We start from the raw sequence: 17,338 nt of genomic DNA on the forward strand, positions 1-17,338 counted from the left end.
ACTAAAGTAACTTCAATAACTTAAGAAACTAAATAACTAAGTGACGAAGTAACTAAAGTAATTAAATAACCAAAGTGACTTAAGTTACTAAATTAACTTCAGTAACTTCAGTAACCACAGTAACTGATCTTTTGATCTGTACTTTCTCGTCTGGCGAGGTTACATCTGAGGCATTCTTGGTACATTCTTCAACGTAGTGGACCCACCCAGAAGATGGAGGATGGTCTTCATCGTGACCTTTTCCTTCCCCTGTGTGTCATGAACTTCCAAGGTGTAGACGGACACCTGTCCCACCACCAGCAGTTCCGCTGCTGGCACATTCAGGGCCCAATTCGGGCTCACTGTGAACTTATTATTAATTGCTTTTTTGTTCCCCTTAATGTAAACCAAGCTCCCGTTTCGCTTCCAGATCAGTTTGTCGAGCTCCGACACGTGGGTTCCTGCGGGCAGCTCCATTGTGATGGTCTCGGAGCCGGCCGCCACGTAGCGGTTGCTCTCTTGCGGACCTGGAGCGAGTAGAGGAAGGAGTTTGACCTTCGTAAATTCAGTAACTTCAGTATTTAAAGTAACTAAATTAACAAAGTAATTAAGTAACTAAGTTACTAAAGTAAAAAAAAGTTAAAAAAATTAACTAAAGTAACCATAGTAACTAAATATAAAAGTAACTAGAGTAAATATAGTAATTAAAGTAACAAAATTAACCAAAGTAACTAAGCAACTAAAATAACCTATGAAACTAAAGTAACTAAGGTAACTAAAGTAACGAACTGGAGGTCAGATTGGAGGACATACTGGATGACAGGAGGTAGATCGCGAGTCGAAGTTGCGATTGTTATAGGCGAAAGTGGTGATAGCCTGGGCGACAAAGTTGTTGGGGGGGCCCTCTAGTGGCGCCCTTAATTCATATTTTTGACTTTATGCAAAATTGCAGAAAAATAGAAGAGCACAACAAAATTCCCACTAATCATAGAAGCAGACAACAAGCGAAAATAAAACATGTTTATTAAACATGATCATCCTAGGGCGCCCCCTCAGCCACATGTTTAATTGTCAACCAGATTATTCGATTTAATTTAGGCTTTTTGTCAAATCATTTTCCAATTTGGGGTGCCAAGACATTACGTCGGGCAAGACGTTACGTAAAGGGCTGATTATGGTCCCACGTTCACGCAACGCAATGACCAGGCAGTTGCTTCAACGTATTCGTGAACCTTTTATGGTTCTATGTCGGGCTTTCTTTTCGCTATGCATGTCCGTGTTGAAGAGAGAACAAATAGTTGGTCTTTGTCTGTGCATGCTATTACTTTACAATTGGTCTACTACTAGAAGTTTTGATTATGGTATAGTACAAATCCTGGCAAACTGAAAGCTGAATACGACTCAAACAATGTGCAACAAAAACAGAAGATAGGCTGCTAGTTGCTCATCGTTGTCCATTCTGATCATTACATTTGAAGTCTTTGATAACCGAACACAAAACGTCTCCACCCTTTTACAGCTTAATAGTGAGTAAGAAAAAAAGTTACCCTATAAAGGCAAAAGTTACATGTTTTGCCTTTGATTTTTTTTACATACAAAGCATATTGCCGGAAATAATACAGTTAGCGGACCAATCACAGCCCTTGCGACTGCATCGCCTCGACGCGTGGTTATAATTTCGAAGGCGCCCGTCAGGTCCTTGCGGTGGATGCAAGGAGGGTCCCCAAGGACGTAACAGCTCCGTAACCCCCTTGCGTTGCATCAAGTTGGAACCATCAAGAGCCCATTGGCCCTTTTGTTAACTATTGTTGAGAGTCCTTCACAGTACTTTTTATACAATTCATTAGCGGTGACCCTTTTTGCCTATTCTTAGTGTTAAATATTCTTGAGCATCTTTAATTTATGTATGAGGGTAGACCATATTTTAGCCATGTTTAGCCTTTTTAAGATTCCTTACGTGAGCACCTTTACACTTTATGGAGTTCATCCATACTTTGAACCAGAATTTGAGTGTTAAAATAATTAAAAATTAAATGTTCTAAAACTTTTCTGTTTGTTGTCCATGCATCAGACAATTTTTTATTGCAATGTAGTATAGTAGAGCTATAAGTGGGTGGAAAAACTCCTAAACAAGGTAATGTAAATTAACAGGGGAGCACTCACTATGGGAACGGGGGGCGCAAAACTAAATTTCGGCCATTTTGGACCGTCGCACAACTAGCGTGAGAACAAACGCCTTTGGTTTGTTGGTGAAGTGTGTTAGGGGGACAGCTCGGTAACGCTATATATTAAGGTCCTTGTAATAAGCCTCTGTTAATAGGTAATAAGACCCTTATTATATGCTTATTAACATTCATTTGTTTTAACAAGAGTATCAATAAGTGTTAATAATAACATAATAAACATGTTTGTTGTGAGATTTTAAGACTTTTATAAGCACTAATAAGAAACTTGTTAAATTTTAATTGAATGCTTAATAACATTAATAATGGTCTTATGAGTTTATTATAGTTGTTAATAAATGCATTCCAAACCCATTTATTGAGTCTTTCTAACTTACCTATTATGTCATTGTTAAACCTTTACTAATAATTTTTCTATGCTTACTAAGGGTAATAAATCCTTTATTAAGGATGCTAATTATGCATTTTGCAGGTACGGGATCTAAAACGGGAACCATGCTTATTAAGGTTAATTAAACTGCTAATTATGCATTTTGCAGTTAAGGGATCTAAAGCGGGAACCATTCTTATTAAGGATAATAAATCCTTTATTAGGCCGTGTTCACATCTAGCGTTTTTTTTTAATCTGCCAGCGCTTGTTTTACATTATATGGAGCAGAGCGTTTCTGGAAAAAGTCACGGTCGTTTTTTAAACACCTCTCCAAGCGTTTTTTTTCTGCCATACGGAGCGTTGAAAGAAGTTCAACTTTCAGGAAGAAAGCGGCCGACGTCAAGCGCTTTTTGGAAACTGACCAAAAACAAGCGGAACATTGACACTTTGTCGCGAAGGAAACTCTCAACCGTCAAAACAAGAATCAATGGCGGACAAATCACTCGGGAAAGTGCCGGTGCAGCGATTATTAGTTTTAATTACAGAACATGTAGAGATCTACGACAGGGGCGTCGTTAGCAATTGAAAACATCCGGGGCTTTAGCCCGGGGGGGAGCACCGTCCTGACTCCTGCGTGCTACGGTATCTTAATTAATGAATAACATGCTTTATATTTAGTCAGCATTTCAGAGTTCTAATGTTTTCCCGGAATATGCATTCCTAAACTGTTCACGTCATGTTCTCTTTAAGATCGGATGAGATGATATGTGCTATCGCGCGACCTGTAACCAGGAAGTAAACACTCGCTTGCATGAAATGATATGCGCTATCGCGCGACCTGTAACACAGTGTGTTGAATGATACAATGAACAATACGTTGTGTTGCTTTAGATCACTGAAGCTGAAAAAAAAATCTTCCCAGACTGTTTCTGTTACTTACTTATGCTGTATGCAAGTTGTGTAAGAAGCTTATCTCCATATAAATCTGAGCTGTACATGAATCTGTTAATGAAGTCTCATTTCTACCCCTTCCTCCACTTCACTATTCATGTTCTGTTGCTTGCAGTTAACTACAGCCGCCCTTCCTGGGTAACGCCACCACCAATCCCTGGTCATCCATTGAAGTCATCTCTTTCACTCTGCACAGTCACACTGTTGCCGCTTCATTCTCATCGTCTCATAATCTCATTATTAAGGCTGCTGTGGATGCTTTAAAAAATAAAAAAAATTATCTTAGGTAAAATCAAACCAGTGGGATGTTAGATTGAAAACCTCCAAATCAATGTATTAAAAATTGAAAGAACAGTCCTATGTGTAGTTTCTTTTTTGGGGATTTTCAAAATGAGGTACCAACCTAGAATGGATTGTCAACCCACTGCTTCTCAACCCTCTCCGATTGTTACTATGAGTAGTAGTATGCATGCATACAGTACTCACATCAGCGCCACAGCAAGCCTATAGAGGCTGCAACCATTTGCTTTAAAGTTAATAAGTCCTGAAATATACACTTATTAACAGTTAATAAGTACTATACATATTATATATTATCAAGGTTGAGAAAATATAAAATATAAAAGACATATACTGTAAATACAATGTTATGGCCGTGAATCACAACAAACACTGTACGACAGCTCTTTCGAAAAATATATATTTGTTAATTAAAAAAACAAGTCTTGCAAATCAACATTATAAAAAACGGAATCCGAGTCCGGCTCCTCCATGGCCTCAGGGGATGGTTGAGAGTTTTTCTGGCACGTCTTTCTTGTTACTGTATAAAGAAACAAAAAGAACATTGACCACATAGTATGGAAGTAAATCTCTGCCAGATTTACAGATTTACTGGATTTTGAAGATAAAAGCCATTGTATTCAAAGCACTGAATATTTATGCATTGAAATAACGCATCTTGATGTTTTGACAATGTTAAGAAAATTAAAAATCTAATATTCAACGTGGAAAAATTCAACTTAAATATTTTCAACATGCCAAATTCAGCTGCAAAATTCAATGGATGAAAATTCAGTGTTAACATCCGGGGACCCAAGGAAGAGCAATCGATCCTAGATGCTAGATCGCGGTCAAGCAAGGAGAGCGGGAATAAGAGCGGGTCACTCGCTGGACCGATACAATGGATAGGACATTTAGTAATGTCCAACCTCGTTGCTTCTCTCCCCATAAAAAGATGCAGTCAGTGTTTAATGACGTTGATTTACCTTTGAGCATTTCCTATTTTAGGCTACTGTGTAAAATGCTGTTTAGAATTAACGTTTGTATTAGGGCTTTGACTCCGAACTTCTTTATTCAAATATAATTTGAATATCAAAAAATGAATAATAAATTATTTGATAAATTAATATTCAAACGTGTTATGGGCAGGCCAAGAGGGAGAGACGTCGGAGAACCCGACGCAGTCTATTCATAATATTGTAATGACCACGGAAGAGGCAGTGAATGAAGTATTGATTAGACAGCGATTTATTAGAAACCTAATAAACCGTTGGAACGCGCATGACCGGTAACCATAGCAATGCCGGTAAAGAAACCTTGCGAAGCCCAATCCAGGTCTAAGTGAAGACATTTAATGGTCAAAATATTGTTGATAAATATTCGAATATATTCGAATATTAATATTAATAAACAAACAAACTTCAAATAGGATTTTTGGGCTAAGATCAAAGCCCTAGTTTGTATCAAGAAAGAAAGAACCAGCGAGTGACGCTCTTATTGCCGCTCTCCTTGCTTGACCGCGATCTAGCATCAAGGATTGATTTCTCTTCATTGGGTCCCTGGATGATAACACTGAGTATTCATGCATTGAGGCCCCGTCCACACGAAGCCGATTTCATGGCGAAACCGCAAAGGTCTTGTACGGTTCGGCCTTCCGTCCACACGAAGCCGGCGAATCCGCTGACCGAAACCGCAAACTTCTGAAACCACCCTCGGAGGTGGTTTCAAATCTACCCGGTTTCGTTTTGGTTTCGTGTGGACGCCTGAAACCGACTGAAACCGCAAACCATGACGTCATCGCCCCACCCCTCGACCTCCTAGCCAATGGCTCTTAAGCCCGCGGAGTCTCAGAAATCACAACAAAAAATATGATGGCGGACTACAAGCTTGTAATCGTTCTGCAGCATATCATGTCCCTTGTTGGGTTGCTAAGCCATTATTTATTGAGAATCTAGTTCGCCATCGTAGAAGAGCTGTTTGTTTGTGTTGTTAGTGGTTCGGGGGGCAGCCTTTATGCGCATGCTCGCCTCTTCTTCTTCTGGATTTGTGTATCAGAAGCAGCGCCCCTTATGGGCCTGGAATGTTTACTACAGCGTTTCTACAGATCTATCCGGTTTCGCTTGGCTTCGTCTTTACGGAGATACTTCGAAACCGGATAGATCGAAACCGTAACGGTTTCGCCCGTTTCGGCTTCGTGTGGACGGGGCCTGAATTTTGCAGGTGAATTTGGCATGTTGAATTTGGGGATGTTGTAATGTTAAAGTTGAATTTTTAACATTGAAAAATAAAGCTGAAAATGATTTATTGAAATTTTTAAGAGTTAAATTCAAAGGCAAAAAATCCAGATGCGTTATTTCAATGCATAAATGTTCAGTGCTAAGAATTAGAATTAAGCCGTTTGGGCATGGATTCATGACATAACTGTTAGAATTAGATACGTTTGGTTACCTAGTTTCATATGATAGCATAGGCTAAACGTTAGCTCAAATGTAGCACGTCAAAGCCTCTGAAAGAAAGTAATGGAAGCCAAAAAAGTTTGCTAGCAAACAGCTAGCTAGCTAGAACCAGCTACAGTTACAATAGCATTACATTCTTAAACTTACCAGATAGTCATCCTCTAGTTTGGACCTCTCCTCATATCCATGTTTTCTGTGCTTGTTCCTGTCTTTTGTCTGTCAGTTGCTGGTTTGTGGTGCTCGTGCTGACGATCCCGACATGTTTTCCAAACGTTCGTCAAACACTTCATCGAGCATATGCGTCAAGCCATCATCCGCTAGTGATGGGTCGTTTGCGACCGAATCAGTTCGAATGAACAAATCTTTAACCAGAACGAACCAAACTGATTCTTCTCTCTCGTTCATTCTTAGACTCTACTCCACCCAGACCCACTGTGAGTGAAGATGGAAGAGGCTTGGTGAGCGAGCGTATTCAATCAGTGAAATGGTATGTGCATGCTGTCTTTGATTTTTTTGTGTCATTGCAGATCAATAAACATTTTGAATGTCTCGTCAATCTGTCTCGTTCTTTCATAATTTGTTCTCCACCCGGTACTCCCACCATCATTGCCAAATCAAATAGGCTATATTATCTTGCTGATATGTAAAACATGCAATAATCAACTACAATCCCCCCATCATGCTGTGTTTGGTTAAAGTTTTAATGTTGTGTTGATTGATGAACGCCTTCCACGATGGTTTGAGAATGAGAACGAGGGAGGAGCTGAGTCTAACTGACTCAGCTGAGAACCGTGCATTGCATGACCGCTACCGGAAACTCGACTGGACGAACGAACGAACAATTCTGAACTGTTCGTCTTGGGGAACTGCCCGACGTGAACTGAATCAAAGAAAATAATCATGAAATCCAACATTATCAACCACTTGCTTAAACAGAACTTCTGGTTTAAAATTACCTTAAGAATAAAAGCCTTTAAAGGATATGATATGAGCCCATGGATATGAGGCACAAAACACATCACATTCACTCAATATGTGCAGACTTATTAACTGTAATAAGCATTGTTCCCGCTTTAGATCCTCTACCTACAAAATGCATAATTAGCAGTTTAATAAAGGATTTATTAACCTTAATGAAAGGTTTAACAATGACATAAAAGGTAAATTAGCAAGACTCAATGAATGATTTTGTAATGCGTTTATTAAGACTATTAAGACTATTATTAATGTTATTATGCAATCAATAAATAGTTACGTTTCTTATAAGTGCTTATAAAAGTCTCATCATCTCACAATAAACATGTTTATTATGTTATTAATAACACTTATAGATGGACATATTAACACCAATTAATGTTAATAAGCATATAATAAGTGTTATATTACCTAATAACAAAGGCTTAGTACAAGGACCTTAATATATTGCGTTACTGGACAGCTCTGACAGACACATGATTTATGATCCCGAGGGGAGGGAAACAACCAAACACAAAAAATGAAGTTTCTCACTCTATCTTTCAATACATTCTCTTAACCAATCCTGTCCATAAAATATTCATTACGAACATCAAATATCTTAAAACAGTGATTTGACAGATAGATAGATCCTTTAATAATCCTTTACAGGAAATTACAGTGCCACAGCATCTTCAAGACAGACATAACACCACACATTTCCTCAGATAGCTTCCATACTTAACAAGTTAAAAATGCGAGTAAATAGGGAAGAAAAGTTATTTTTGTGCAATGTAAAATCTTATAGCAGCTTGTATAAGATAGAGATCTTATGTAATTGAGATAGATAAATGATATCTATCTAAATGTTTTGCGTGCAGTATCTACAGATCAACACGTATTGTATGTGCAATGCATTTCAACACCTCATTAGAAAACAAGCAGAATTGTGGTGAAGCTTCTTCTGGTTGCCAGGAACACCCCTCGCTCTAAGGAACAACACTAGTCAATAGTCTAAAAACCTGCAGTATTACAGGAAGCCGTCAAAATGAGCAGATGGTACCACGGCACCACGCATACGGGGGGGGGGAGTGTGTAGGGTTTACATCATATCCAACACACACCAAGAAGTGCTATAATAATGCACCTTAGATTCTGTAGGTAAGAATCAACAGTTTAAAGTAAAAATAAGGACCATTTACGCATTGTGTACTTCTGTGTTGTTTATTTGTTCTCTTAGGGGGGGCTCACCATCTCACACTATGATGACCCCTGCTCTACAGAGAGTGGTGAGACAGCACTTCACAGTACGTCACTAGGCCTGAGCTGCTAACCAATCAGGTCCAGTACAACCATGAAGGAAGGAAGAAGGCCTAGAGGAGACTCAAGGCTTAGTTATGATTCCACGTCAACTGTCCCTGCAACCCCGAACCGCTAGTTTGAGGGCCAAGCTATCACACAAACCTCTAGGCTTAAGGACAAGCTATCAAACAAACCGCTAAAGGATAAGCTATCAGACAAACCACTAGGCAAGACAACAAAGCTATCACACAAACCAAGAGTCTCCCAAGCTTTTGAACTCTACGTCACCGTACTCAAAACACACTTCCCCTCGCCACTCGCCATCTCATACTGAAACACACACACACACACACACACACACACACGCACGCACGCACGCACACACACACACACACACACACACACACACACACACACACACACACACACACACACACACACACTATTTTTAAGGACATGCCACTCTACCGCAGTGTATATATATGATCCATTGTACATTTATTTAGGCTTGAATACTTTTTATGCTTTTATTTATCCAACACTATTTTTCTTACTTTTCTTACTTATTTTTAAAATACTTTGTAGCTGTATTTATACTTCTCTAACTAATAATAATACTTTATACTTGTATTATCACCCTTGTTACTTATTGTTATCATACTTTATACTTGTAAAAAGTATGATAACGTATAATTATATACTTGTAATATCACAGTTCTCAGTTTTATCATTAGCCTTGTTTCTTAATGTGATACTTCATGCCTTTATCATAAGGGCTGATTATGGTTCCACGTCCACGCAACACAAGGCCCACGAAGACGCCTCGACGCAGTCGTGAACCTGTTTTGGTTCTGCTTCGGGTTTTAGGGCGTATTCACACCAGGAATGTCCTCAAGTTCGCTCTCTTTGGTCCGGACCAAGACACAAATGTTTATTTTTTGGTTTGGTGCGGTTCCTTTTCACATTTGCAATTCCTACAACAATGCCAGAATTTGACAACAAACCCACATGTGTGTGAAGATCGTTCAAACATTGGACACAAAGGTCTGCGGCAGGTTAAAGCGTCAAATAGGAAAAATGGGGTGGGGAGAACCGGTGAAAATAAACATCAGGGATATCCAGCGTGATATACATTGATCTGCAGACCGGTCGAACTCCTTCTCCCTCGTCCTAATGCTGAATGTGTATAGGCCTATATGCATCTGCATTTTTATGTGTGTTTTCCAGCATGCTTTTTACGATCTTTTGTCGGACAGTCGGGTGAAAATGAGACATGGCTCGACATGGAGCAAAGAAGAGACGGAATGTCTATTGGATATCGGACGCAAATATCTTTGCTCCATGTTGAGCTACAACTAATTTTCACCTGATGTTCCGAAAATGTGCTGTGACGCTACTTGGACTCTGTCCAGAGGCGGAGTGGCCATCGGGAAGATCGGGAGGTTTCCCGGTGGGCCGGTCCATTTATGTGGGCCGCGACAGTAATCCCCCCCCCCCCCCCCCAGTCAGGATTCCTTGCCCAACGACCCCAACCCGAAACTCGACTGGGACTGAACTGTTGCCAAGCAACACATAAACACACTAGCTCTCTACTTTGTACCGACCAGACATCTCCAAACGGCGAACCGCGGTCCAGGTCCGGGCAACACACAAGACGAGAAGACATTTATGAGGCTATTAAGGAGATGCTGTCAAAGAGGGGGATTGATCTAAAAAAGGTTGTCTCAGTCACTACAGATGGGGTACCTGTTTTGCTTACTTGAAATTAAGGCCTAATGCTCTTTTTGTGTTTATTTGATATGTAGGCCTTATGCTCTTTTTATGTTTATTTGAAATGTTAATATGTTTTCATCGTTAAAAGTAAGCTATTTGGAAATTGAAAATAAATAAATCTGAAATTATGAGGAAATATGCTGTGTTGATTGCATTTGACAAAAGTAGGTTCAGTTAGGGTTGTAGGGTTTTAGGGTGGTAGGTTAGAGGTTCGGACCTTTCTTGGAAGAAATTTTTAGTAACTGGACCTTGTTCAATTTTAGTTGAAGACCCCTGGTATAGACCTACACATTGCTGCAGATCAGCTAGACTACTCGGTATCATATAAATGTATCTGTATGTTTCCATTTATTGTGCAAAGTTTGTTTTAATCTAAGCTAGATAAAAACGTATTATTAGAACACCTCTAAAGCGGAGTGATACAGTTAAAAGTCACAGTGCTGTTGTACTCTATATTAGCACTCATGGAATGCCTCTTGTTCAATCAAATTATATGGTCTGAACTATCTGTTGAATAATGTACTTTATCCATATTAAAACCGTGCATTGCCCAAAGCATACATCTGACTCCATCCCCTCTGTGCACAGGAACCTTAAAGTCTTGTTTTTAAATGTGATGATACTTTATAGTTTGAAGTCTGCCGTGTTTACCTTAGTGACCTACATGGTTGAGGAAGGGGAGCTTGATACTCAAGAATTGTATATCCATCGACGGTTGCTACTGCCTGTTTGAGTACTGTGTGTGTGTGTGTGTGTGCGCGTGCGTGTGCATGTGTGTGTGAGTGTGATCATTGACTTAACTTGAACTTCAATGGGAAATATTGTGTTAGAACTATATGTGAGTTTAGGTATGTTATAATACCTAAATGTTGAGGTGAATGCTTTAAGCTAACTGTGAATGTAAACATTGTATTACTAAATGTACATTTGAATATATTATCGTAACTACATGTACAAATATTAAACTTACTGTGAATGTAAATGTTGTATTACTAAAGGTAAATATAAATGTAACTAAAACTAAATGTTATTGTAAATATATGTAACTAACTTAATGTAAATATTGTATTAATAAATGTGTATTGATATGTTATAATAACTAAATGATATAATAATAACAATAATGAATTGTATAACTGTAAATATAAATATGTTGAAATTGCTGTATGGAAATGTGGAAATGTTATAAAAACTATGGGTAAATATGTTGTAGAAACCACAAATGTAAATATGTTAAAGTGGCTGTTAATGTAAATATGTTAAAACTATATGGGACCTATACCTACCTAGGTATCAGCTGTCACTACAAATATGTTTTCTTGTCCCGTGTTTTGTACGTTGGCTTTGTGCCGACAAGAAAACCGTTTTCTGATCATATGACATTTGATTTAATGCTTTCTGTGGTTTCTGTTAAAAATAAATCCTGCTTCTCTCTTCGGCTTTCGAATCCAACCACCTCTATTTTCTACATTTATTCAACTTATCTTTGTTCTAATACAATAATATTCAATCAATTAAAAAATAATAAATGATTAGGTAGATGGCATGTTTATCTCATGTCAGTTAATATTACATATTTACTTACAATTTACACATTAAGAACAATGAATGCAAATACATTTCATACTACATTTGTAACCATAACAATGTGCATGTTAAACTATTCCTTGAAAAGTATAGGCCTAACAGGTTGAAGAATTGTTTTTCACATAATATAGTGAAACAAATAATCTATATTTGGCTATGTATACATAGCTAAATTCGAATCAATGGGTAATTGCGTTTTTCAATGAGAGTTTTGGATTTCTTTCAACTTCATACATAAAATAAATGAAATAGTGACTATGGCTGATGATTATGAACCAGACCATAGTTCCAAATATTTATAAAGATAACATATTGAGAAACTAAAGAACCAACGTAATAAATTAGCTGATATTTTAAGACTTACGATATTTATACAATCCTTATTCTTATCAACAAGCAAATCTTATTATTGAGATATTTGTACATTCCTTAAAGACTCACTTAAGTTTCAATAAAACCTTTTAGACTTTTAGGAGTTTCCCACAGTGCAGGAAAACCAAAACAACATCAAACTAAAAGCAAAAGGGAGGAAAATTTAAAAAAACGAAAGACCCAAACACGGTGGATAACACAACATGTGAGTGGGCATAACTTCAAGTTTAAGTCTCTGGGTATAAGGGTGCATGTAACACTTAACCTCAACTCATCTTAGCCTAGTATCAGTAGTTTAACAATATACCCAAACTCATCTTAACCTAGTACCAGTAGTGAAACAATTAACCTCGACTCATCTTAATCTAGTACCAGTAGTGAAACAATTAACCTTAACTCATCTTAACCTAGTACCAGTAGTGAAACAATTAACCTCAACTCATCTTAACCTAGTACCAGTAGTGAAACAATTAACCTCAACTCATCTTAACCTAGTACCTCTAGTGTAACAATAAACCTCAACTCATCTTAACCTAGTACCTCTAGTGTAACAATAAACCTCAACTCATCTTAACCTAGTACCTCTAGTGTAACAATAAACCCCATGAAATAACTTCATGCTTTAGTCTCAAGGGCTAACTTCAGGCTTCAGTCTCGGGGTATAAGGGTACATGTACCTGCTGAGGAGGCCGCCGTGAAGGCAGCCAGCAGGAAGAGACACACAGGAAACAGCTCCATCCTCACCGACCGCTGACTGCAACTGAAACCTCACACACACACACACACACACACACACACACAGACAGCAGCCTGTCTTCAATAAGGAAGCTTCCTGTGTGTGTGGGTGTTGCGAGCGAACGGGGGGGGGGACCCGAGCGCAGACGTAGACAAGAGTTGAATCTAACCAGAGGTTATATGCATGATAATGGTAGATGGTTGGTAATTATATAGCGCTTTCATTAAAAAGCGCTTTACAATATTGGCTGACGTTCACCCATTCATGCACACATTCACACACCGACGATGGAGTCGATCACGCAAGGCGACAGCCAGTTCGTCAGGAGCAGTCAGGGACGGGTGAGGTGCCTTGTTCAGGGACACCTCGAAACTCAGCTAGGAGGATGAGCCGGGAATCGAACCAGCGACCTACCGGTTACAAATCAACCCGCTCTGCCTCCCGCCGAGAGTGTCTCTAGTGTCTCAATCTCCAGCGGTAAATAACCACAAGTATGTGGTTGTTTAAACCACAGTAGCAGATAAACTGTCTGGATATCGACCACTGTGGTTGAAAAAAACTATCCGGCGACAAGAAGCTGAGGAACCAGGGTTTAAGTAGAGCAGAGATGATGACTGGAGGTGGATGGCAGGTGTGGCAGGTGTAGAGCCATGGCCATAACAGTGTTTGGACAAGGCCTGCCTTTTCTCCCAGGGTTGGGGTTAGCAGTGGTTGGCCGACAGAAGGCCTGCCTTTTCCTCAAGGACGACCTCTTCACAAACTGTGTCTTGATCCCGGAGCTGTCGGCTGCTTCATGGAGCAGAAAGAGGTTCCGGTTATCTTCCTGCCTCAGCCCTTGAGCAAGGCAGTGGGTACAGCCAGGAGTCGGTCGGTCCGTTATGAAGGTGTTATTGTAGCAAAAGTCTTTAGCACCTGTAACTGCAGATTTTGTATGCATACACTAAAGTTATAAATTGGTAACAGTAAATTTGAAGTCCTAAATATTCATTTTGCGTGTGTTCTCTAAAGTCACAAATGTGTAACAGTACATTTGAAGTCGTAAATATTTATTTTGCATGTGTAGGCCAACTCAAAAGTCAAAAATGTGTAACAGTACATTTGAAGTCGTAAATATTTTTGCTACCATTGTAAACACTAATTAGGGTCTACGAGTTCACAAGTCTGTGTTACAAGTGCACAAATCCTATCCTGTGCATCACAACTTCAAAGAGTCATGCTGCGATTGACATTTTTGCTACAATCATTGCAGCGCAGCTGGTGCAAAACACATTCACACACCCGTGTTTCATAATCTGAGAACATTCCCAATACTGGTGCATTCGTAAACCCAAATGTGAACTAATGCATCAGAAGTTGCACATCTGTGAAAAATGTCCTCACAAACAAAATGATACAGAACTCTATGTTGAGTCAGCATTTTAATGAGCTAGCATAAGTCCATCGTTACAACTGCTTGAATTTGCTCCTGCAAGTCTCAGCTTTGGGTTTTTTTTGCAGACCATTAAAATACATTGTAGGTCACTTGTGGCATGTTAATGCAATAATTTGGGGGGGAATTCAGTTGAACTAAGACAAGTAATTAAATTTGACATATTGTAAGACACCCAACTCCGTCCTGTAGGACGCCCTCTTGTCTACTTTCAAGACTGCAGAGCCCTTTTTCAGGTAGCTTGTTTTGAGGCAACCCAGAGTTTGTTCGCTCTGAGTTAATGGAAACTCTGGGTTTTCCGTTTCAGGTAGCAGGTTCAGCGCAACACCGAGAGTTAGTTGCTGCGGCAACATACGCCGTGGGTCTAACCTGCTCGGGAGGTGGTTAGACCTACTCTGAGTTTGTTGTCCATAAGGCTGAAGGCAGCTCTCCGACAGAAGGAAGTGTTAGAAATGGCATGTCCTTTTCTACGAGCCTGTGGACGTAGAGGCTGCGATCCTCAGAAGGAATCTCCGTGAGGAACGATTATTAAGACCCCGGTTGGATATACTTTCTTTCCCGCAATCTATCATTTATTTAGACCACCTTCTCAGCCCCCATGCGCTGCGGGGGCATGCTTTAAGTTTGAGTTGTTTTTTTTATCTCAATTAACGCATGTGCAGAATGATCCGCCTCGTGCATCCCACCCGCTCTGTACTACAGTCACTTCAACGTTGTGGCTTTCCCATGATCAGAATAGCTGACTAACCACGGACCTATAACTGCTGCAAGTCAAGAAACTCATTTTAAGAATGCAAGGAAGAAAAGACCCTGGTAGCCTACTGCTTTTAACCAGATGCTGCCTGTTCTTCTGCACATGCTCAGCATAATCCTCTAGCATTGTTCACTGAAGTAAAACCCTTTGAGTAAACTGTTAAACAAAATGACGTGTCCCACCACAGCCCGTGTTCTAATAAAGACAATCAACTTATTATGAGAATCTCTTTATTTCCTGAAAGCACAAAAAAAAAAAAAAGTCATTTATATTGGGAATGTTTTTAGAGCAGGGAACAGTATCCCAGTTTGCACCTCACCCACCTATAACTTATGTTCCAAAATGTGGATCTCCAAAGTACGATGGCTCATTGCATTCACTCAATAATAAAAATTTCACCAGGTTATCTCATAATTATGAGATAATTATCTCATAATTATGAGATAGTATCTCATAATTATGAGATACTATCTCGTATTTATGAGATAGTAGAGAGTAGTGACGCTTGCACAGAAGCATACGGCCGACATCTTTCTTTATTCTGGTTGGAAATAGTAACATAGTTACGCCATTAAATGCGTTTATGGAAACATTTTTAGCGAGAAATGTGCATTTTACTTTCATAATGTTCGCTCGGTGATTGTGAAGGATGTTTGGTTTGATAGTTATGACGAAGAGTGAACGCTCCGTTCACTTGCATGGACAGAGTCTCTGGTTGATAAGCAACCTCAACGTCTTGGCGGACTATTTCTCTGCTGATCAACACTACGAATGCTGGAAACACACCAGACACACCATGTGAAGTTATTTAACCCGATTATTGTTATTTATATCCGAGATTATTTAATCTAACCCGATCCAAGCTCTATCATGCACCCAAACACTGCGGCGTTTGGGTTTCCTTCCTGGGACTCCCTCATAATTACGAGATAATTATCTCATAATTATGAGATACTATCTCATAATTACGAGATAATTATCTCATAATTACGAGATAATTATCTCATAATTAGGAGATACTATCTCCTAATTATGAGATACTTATCTCATAATTATGAGATAACCTGGTGAAATTTTTATTATTGAGTGAATGCAATGAGCCATCGTACCAAAGCATCCTTTTGCATCTTTTGAATTGTTACAATTGCATGGAGGTTGGTGAGGGCATCTGGTTCAAGTAGGGTGATGACGCCATCAGTAACTGGAAGAAGATGATTAGACAATGCAATTATTACTTGAGCCAGAATATTGCCCCATCTAATTTGCAACGCACTGGGTTGCGTGTACATATTTAATTATTTTGAATAACCAACCTCTTATAAAGGCACTTCTTTCCTGGGGGATGGGGGGATCAGAGGAGCTCCCCACAGGGATGCCCTCAGCCACAGGACGCATACTCTGTTGGCTGAGGGCCATCTCCTCAGCCTCTGTGAGGGCTGCAGAGGTGGACCCCCTCCAGTCTGCCGGGCCTCTGCTTTTTTTCGATTTGCTAACATGGAGGAAAATGTTACCCTAATATTCAGTAAGTGCTATTGTGAAGACATATATATATATATAATGCATTTTGCCTAGGTGTAGCCTTCTAATATATCTAAATCCTATTAAATGTTGGCAGTGTTGGGGTGGCTGGGAAATGTACTACTTACATTTACTGCTTAAATATAGGCCCATCACATGTTGAATATAACTGCTAAATTAGGTAGAGCAGGCAAAACAGCACAATTGATTTGATTTCAATAAAACATTAGTTTACCTGTTTAAACTATATTTTTGTACTTCATCTTCATTTGCTGCCAAGTACCGTGTACTAAGTATTCGGCCATTCATTTCCTATGGGAAATTGCTTTTTGCTCAATAGCTTCCGAGTTATTGGACCCAGAGGACCCAGACCAATGTAGACCTGTCCTACTATGTGGTACTAACAACACACGCCTCACTAAAAGTTAATATTTTGCACCTCCTATTTTATTTAAATAATTTTAAGAATCCCATTCATTTCCTATGGGAAATTGCTTTTTGCTCAATAGCTTCCGAGTTATGGGACCCAGAGGCCCCAGACCAATGTTCACCTGTCCTATTATGTGGTACTAACAACACACACCTCACTAAAAATTAATATTTTGCACCTCCTATTTTATTTAAATATTTTAAGAATCCCATTCATTTCCTATGGGAAATTGCTTTTTGCTCAATAGCTTCCGAGTTATTGGACC

At 39.2% G+C, this 17,338-nt stretch overlaps 1 protein-coding gene and 1 long non-coding RNA gene across 2 annotated transcripts in view; both read right to left on the reverse strand.

Annotated features, from left to right (window-relative positions):
- The window catches only part of si:ch211-132g1.1 (T-cell surface antigen CD2), an 18,493-nt gene extending 5,483 nt beyond the window's left edge, over positions 1–13,010 (reverse strand). Inside the window, exons 1-2 of the mRNA XM_030360010.1 lie at positions 12,884–13,010; positions 207–506 (exon numbers count right to left, since the gene is read on the reverse strand). Of these exons, the coding sequence (XP_030215870.1) occupies positions 207–506; positions 12,884–12,944 (361 nt within the window). The 5' untranslated portion in view covers positions 12,945–13,010. The remainder of the gene's footprint in view (positions 1–206; positions 507–12,883) is intronic.
- On the reverse strand, positions 7,402–12,853 carry LOC115546518 (uncharacterized). Its single transcript, XR_003977232.1, has 2 exons — positions 12,808–12,853; positions 7,402–12,765 (listed from the first exon to the last, which is right to left on the reverse strand). It is a non-coding gene; the product is annotated as an uncharacterized LOC115546518 (long non-coding RNA).
- Positions 13,011–17,338: the final 4,328 nt, after the last annotated feature.

This window comes from Gadus morhua, chromosome 7 (assembly GCF_902167405.1).
Source record: "Gadus morhua chromosome 7, gadMor3.0, whole genome shotgun sequence".
In the NCBI taxonomy this organism is placed as follows: Eukaryota; Metazoa; Chordata; class Actinopteri; order Gadiformes; family Gadidae; genus Gadus; species Gadus morhua.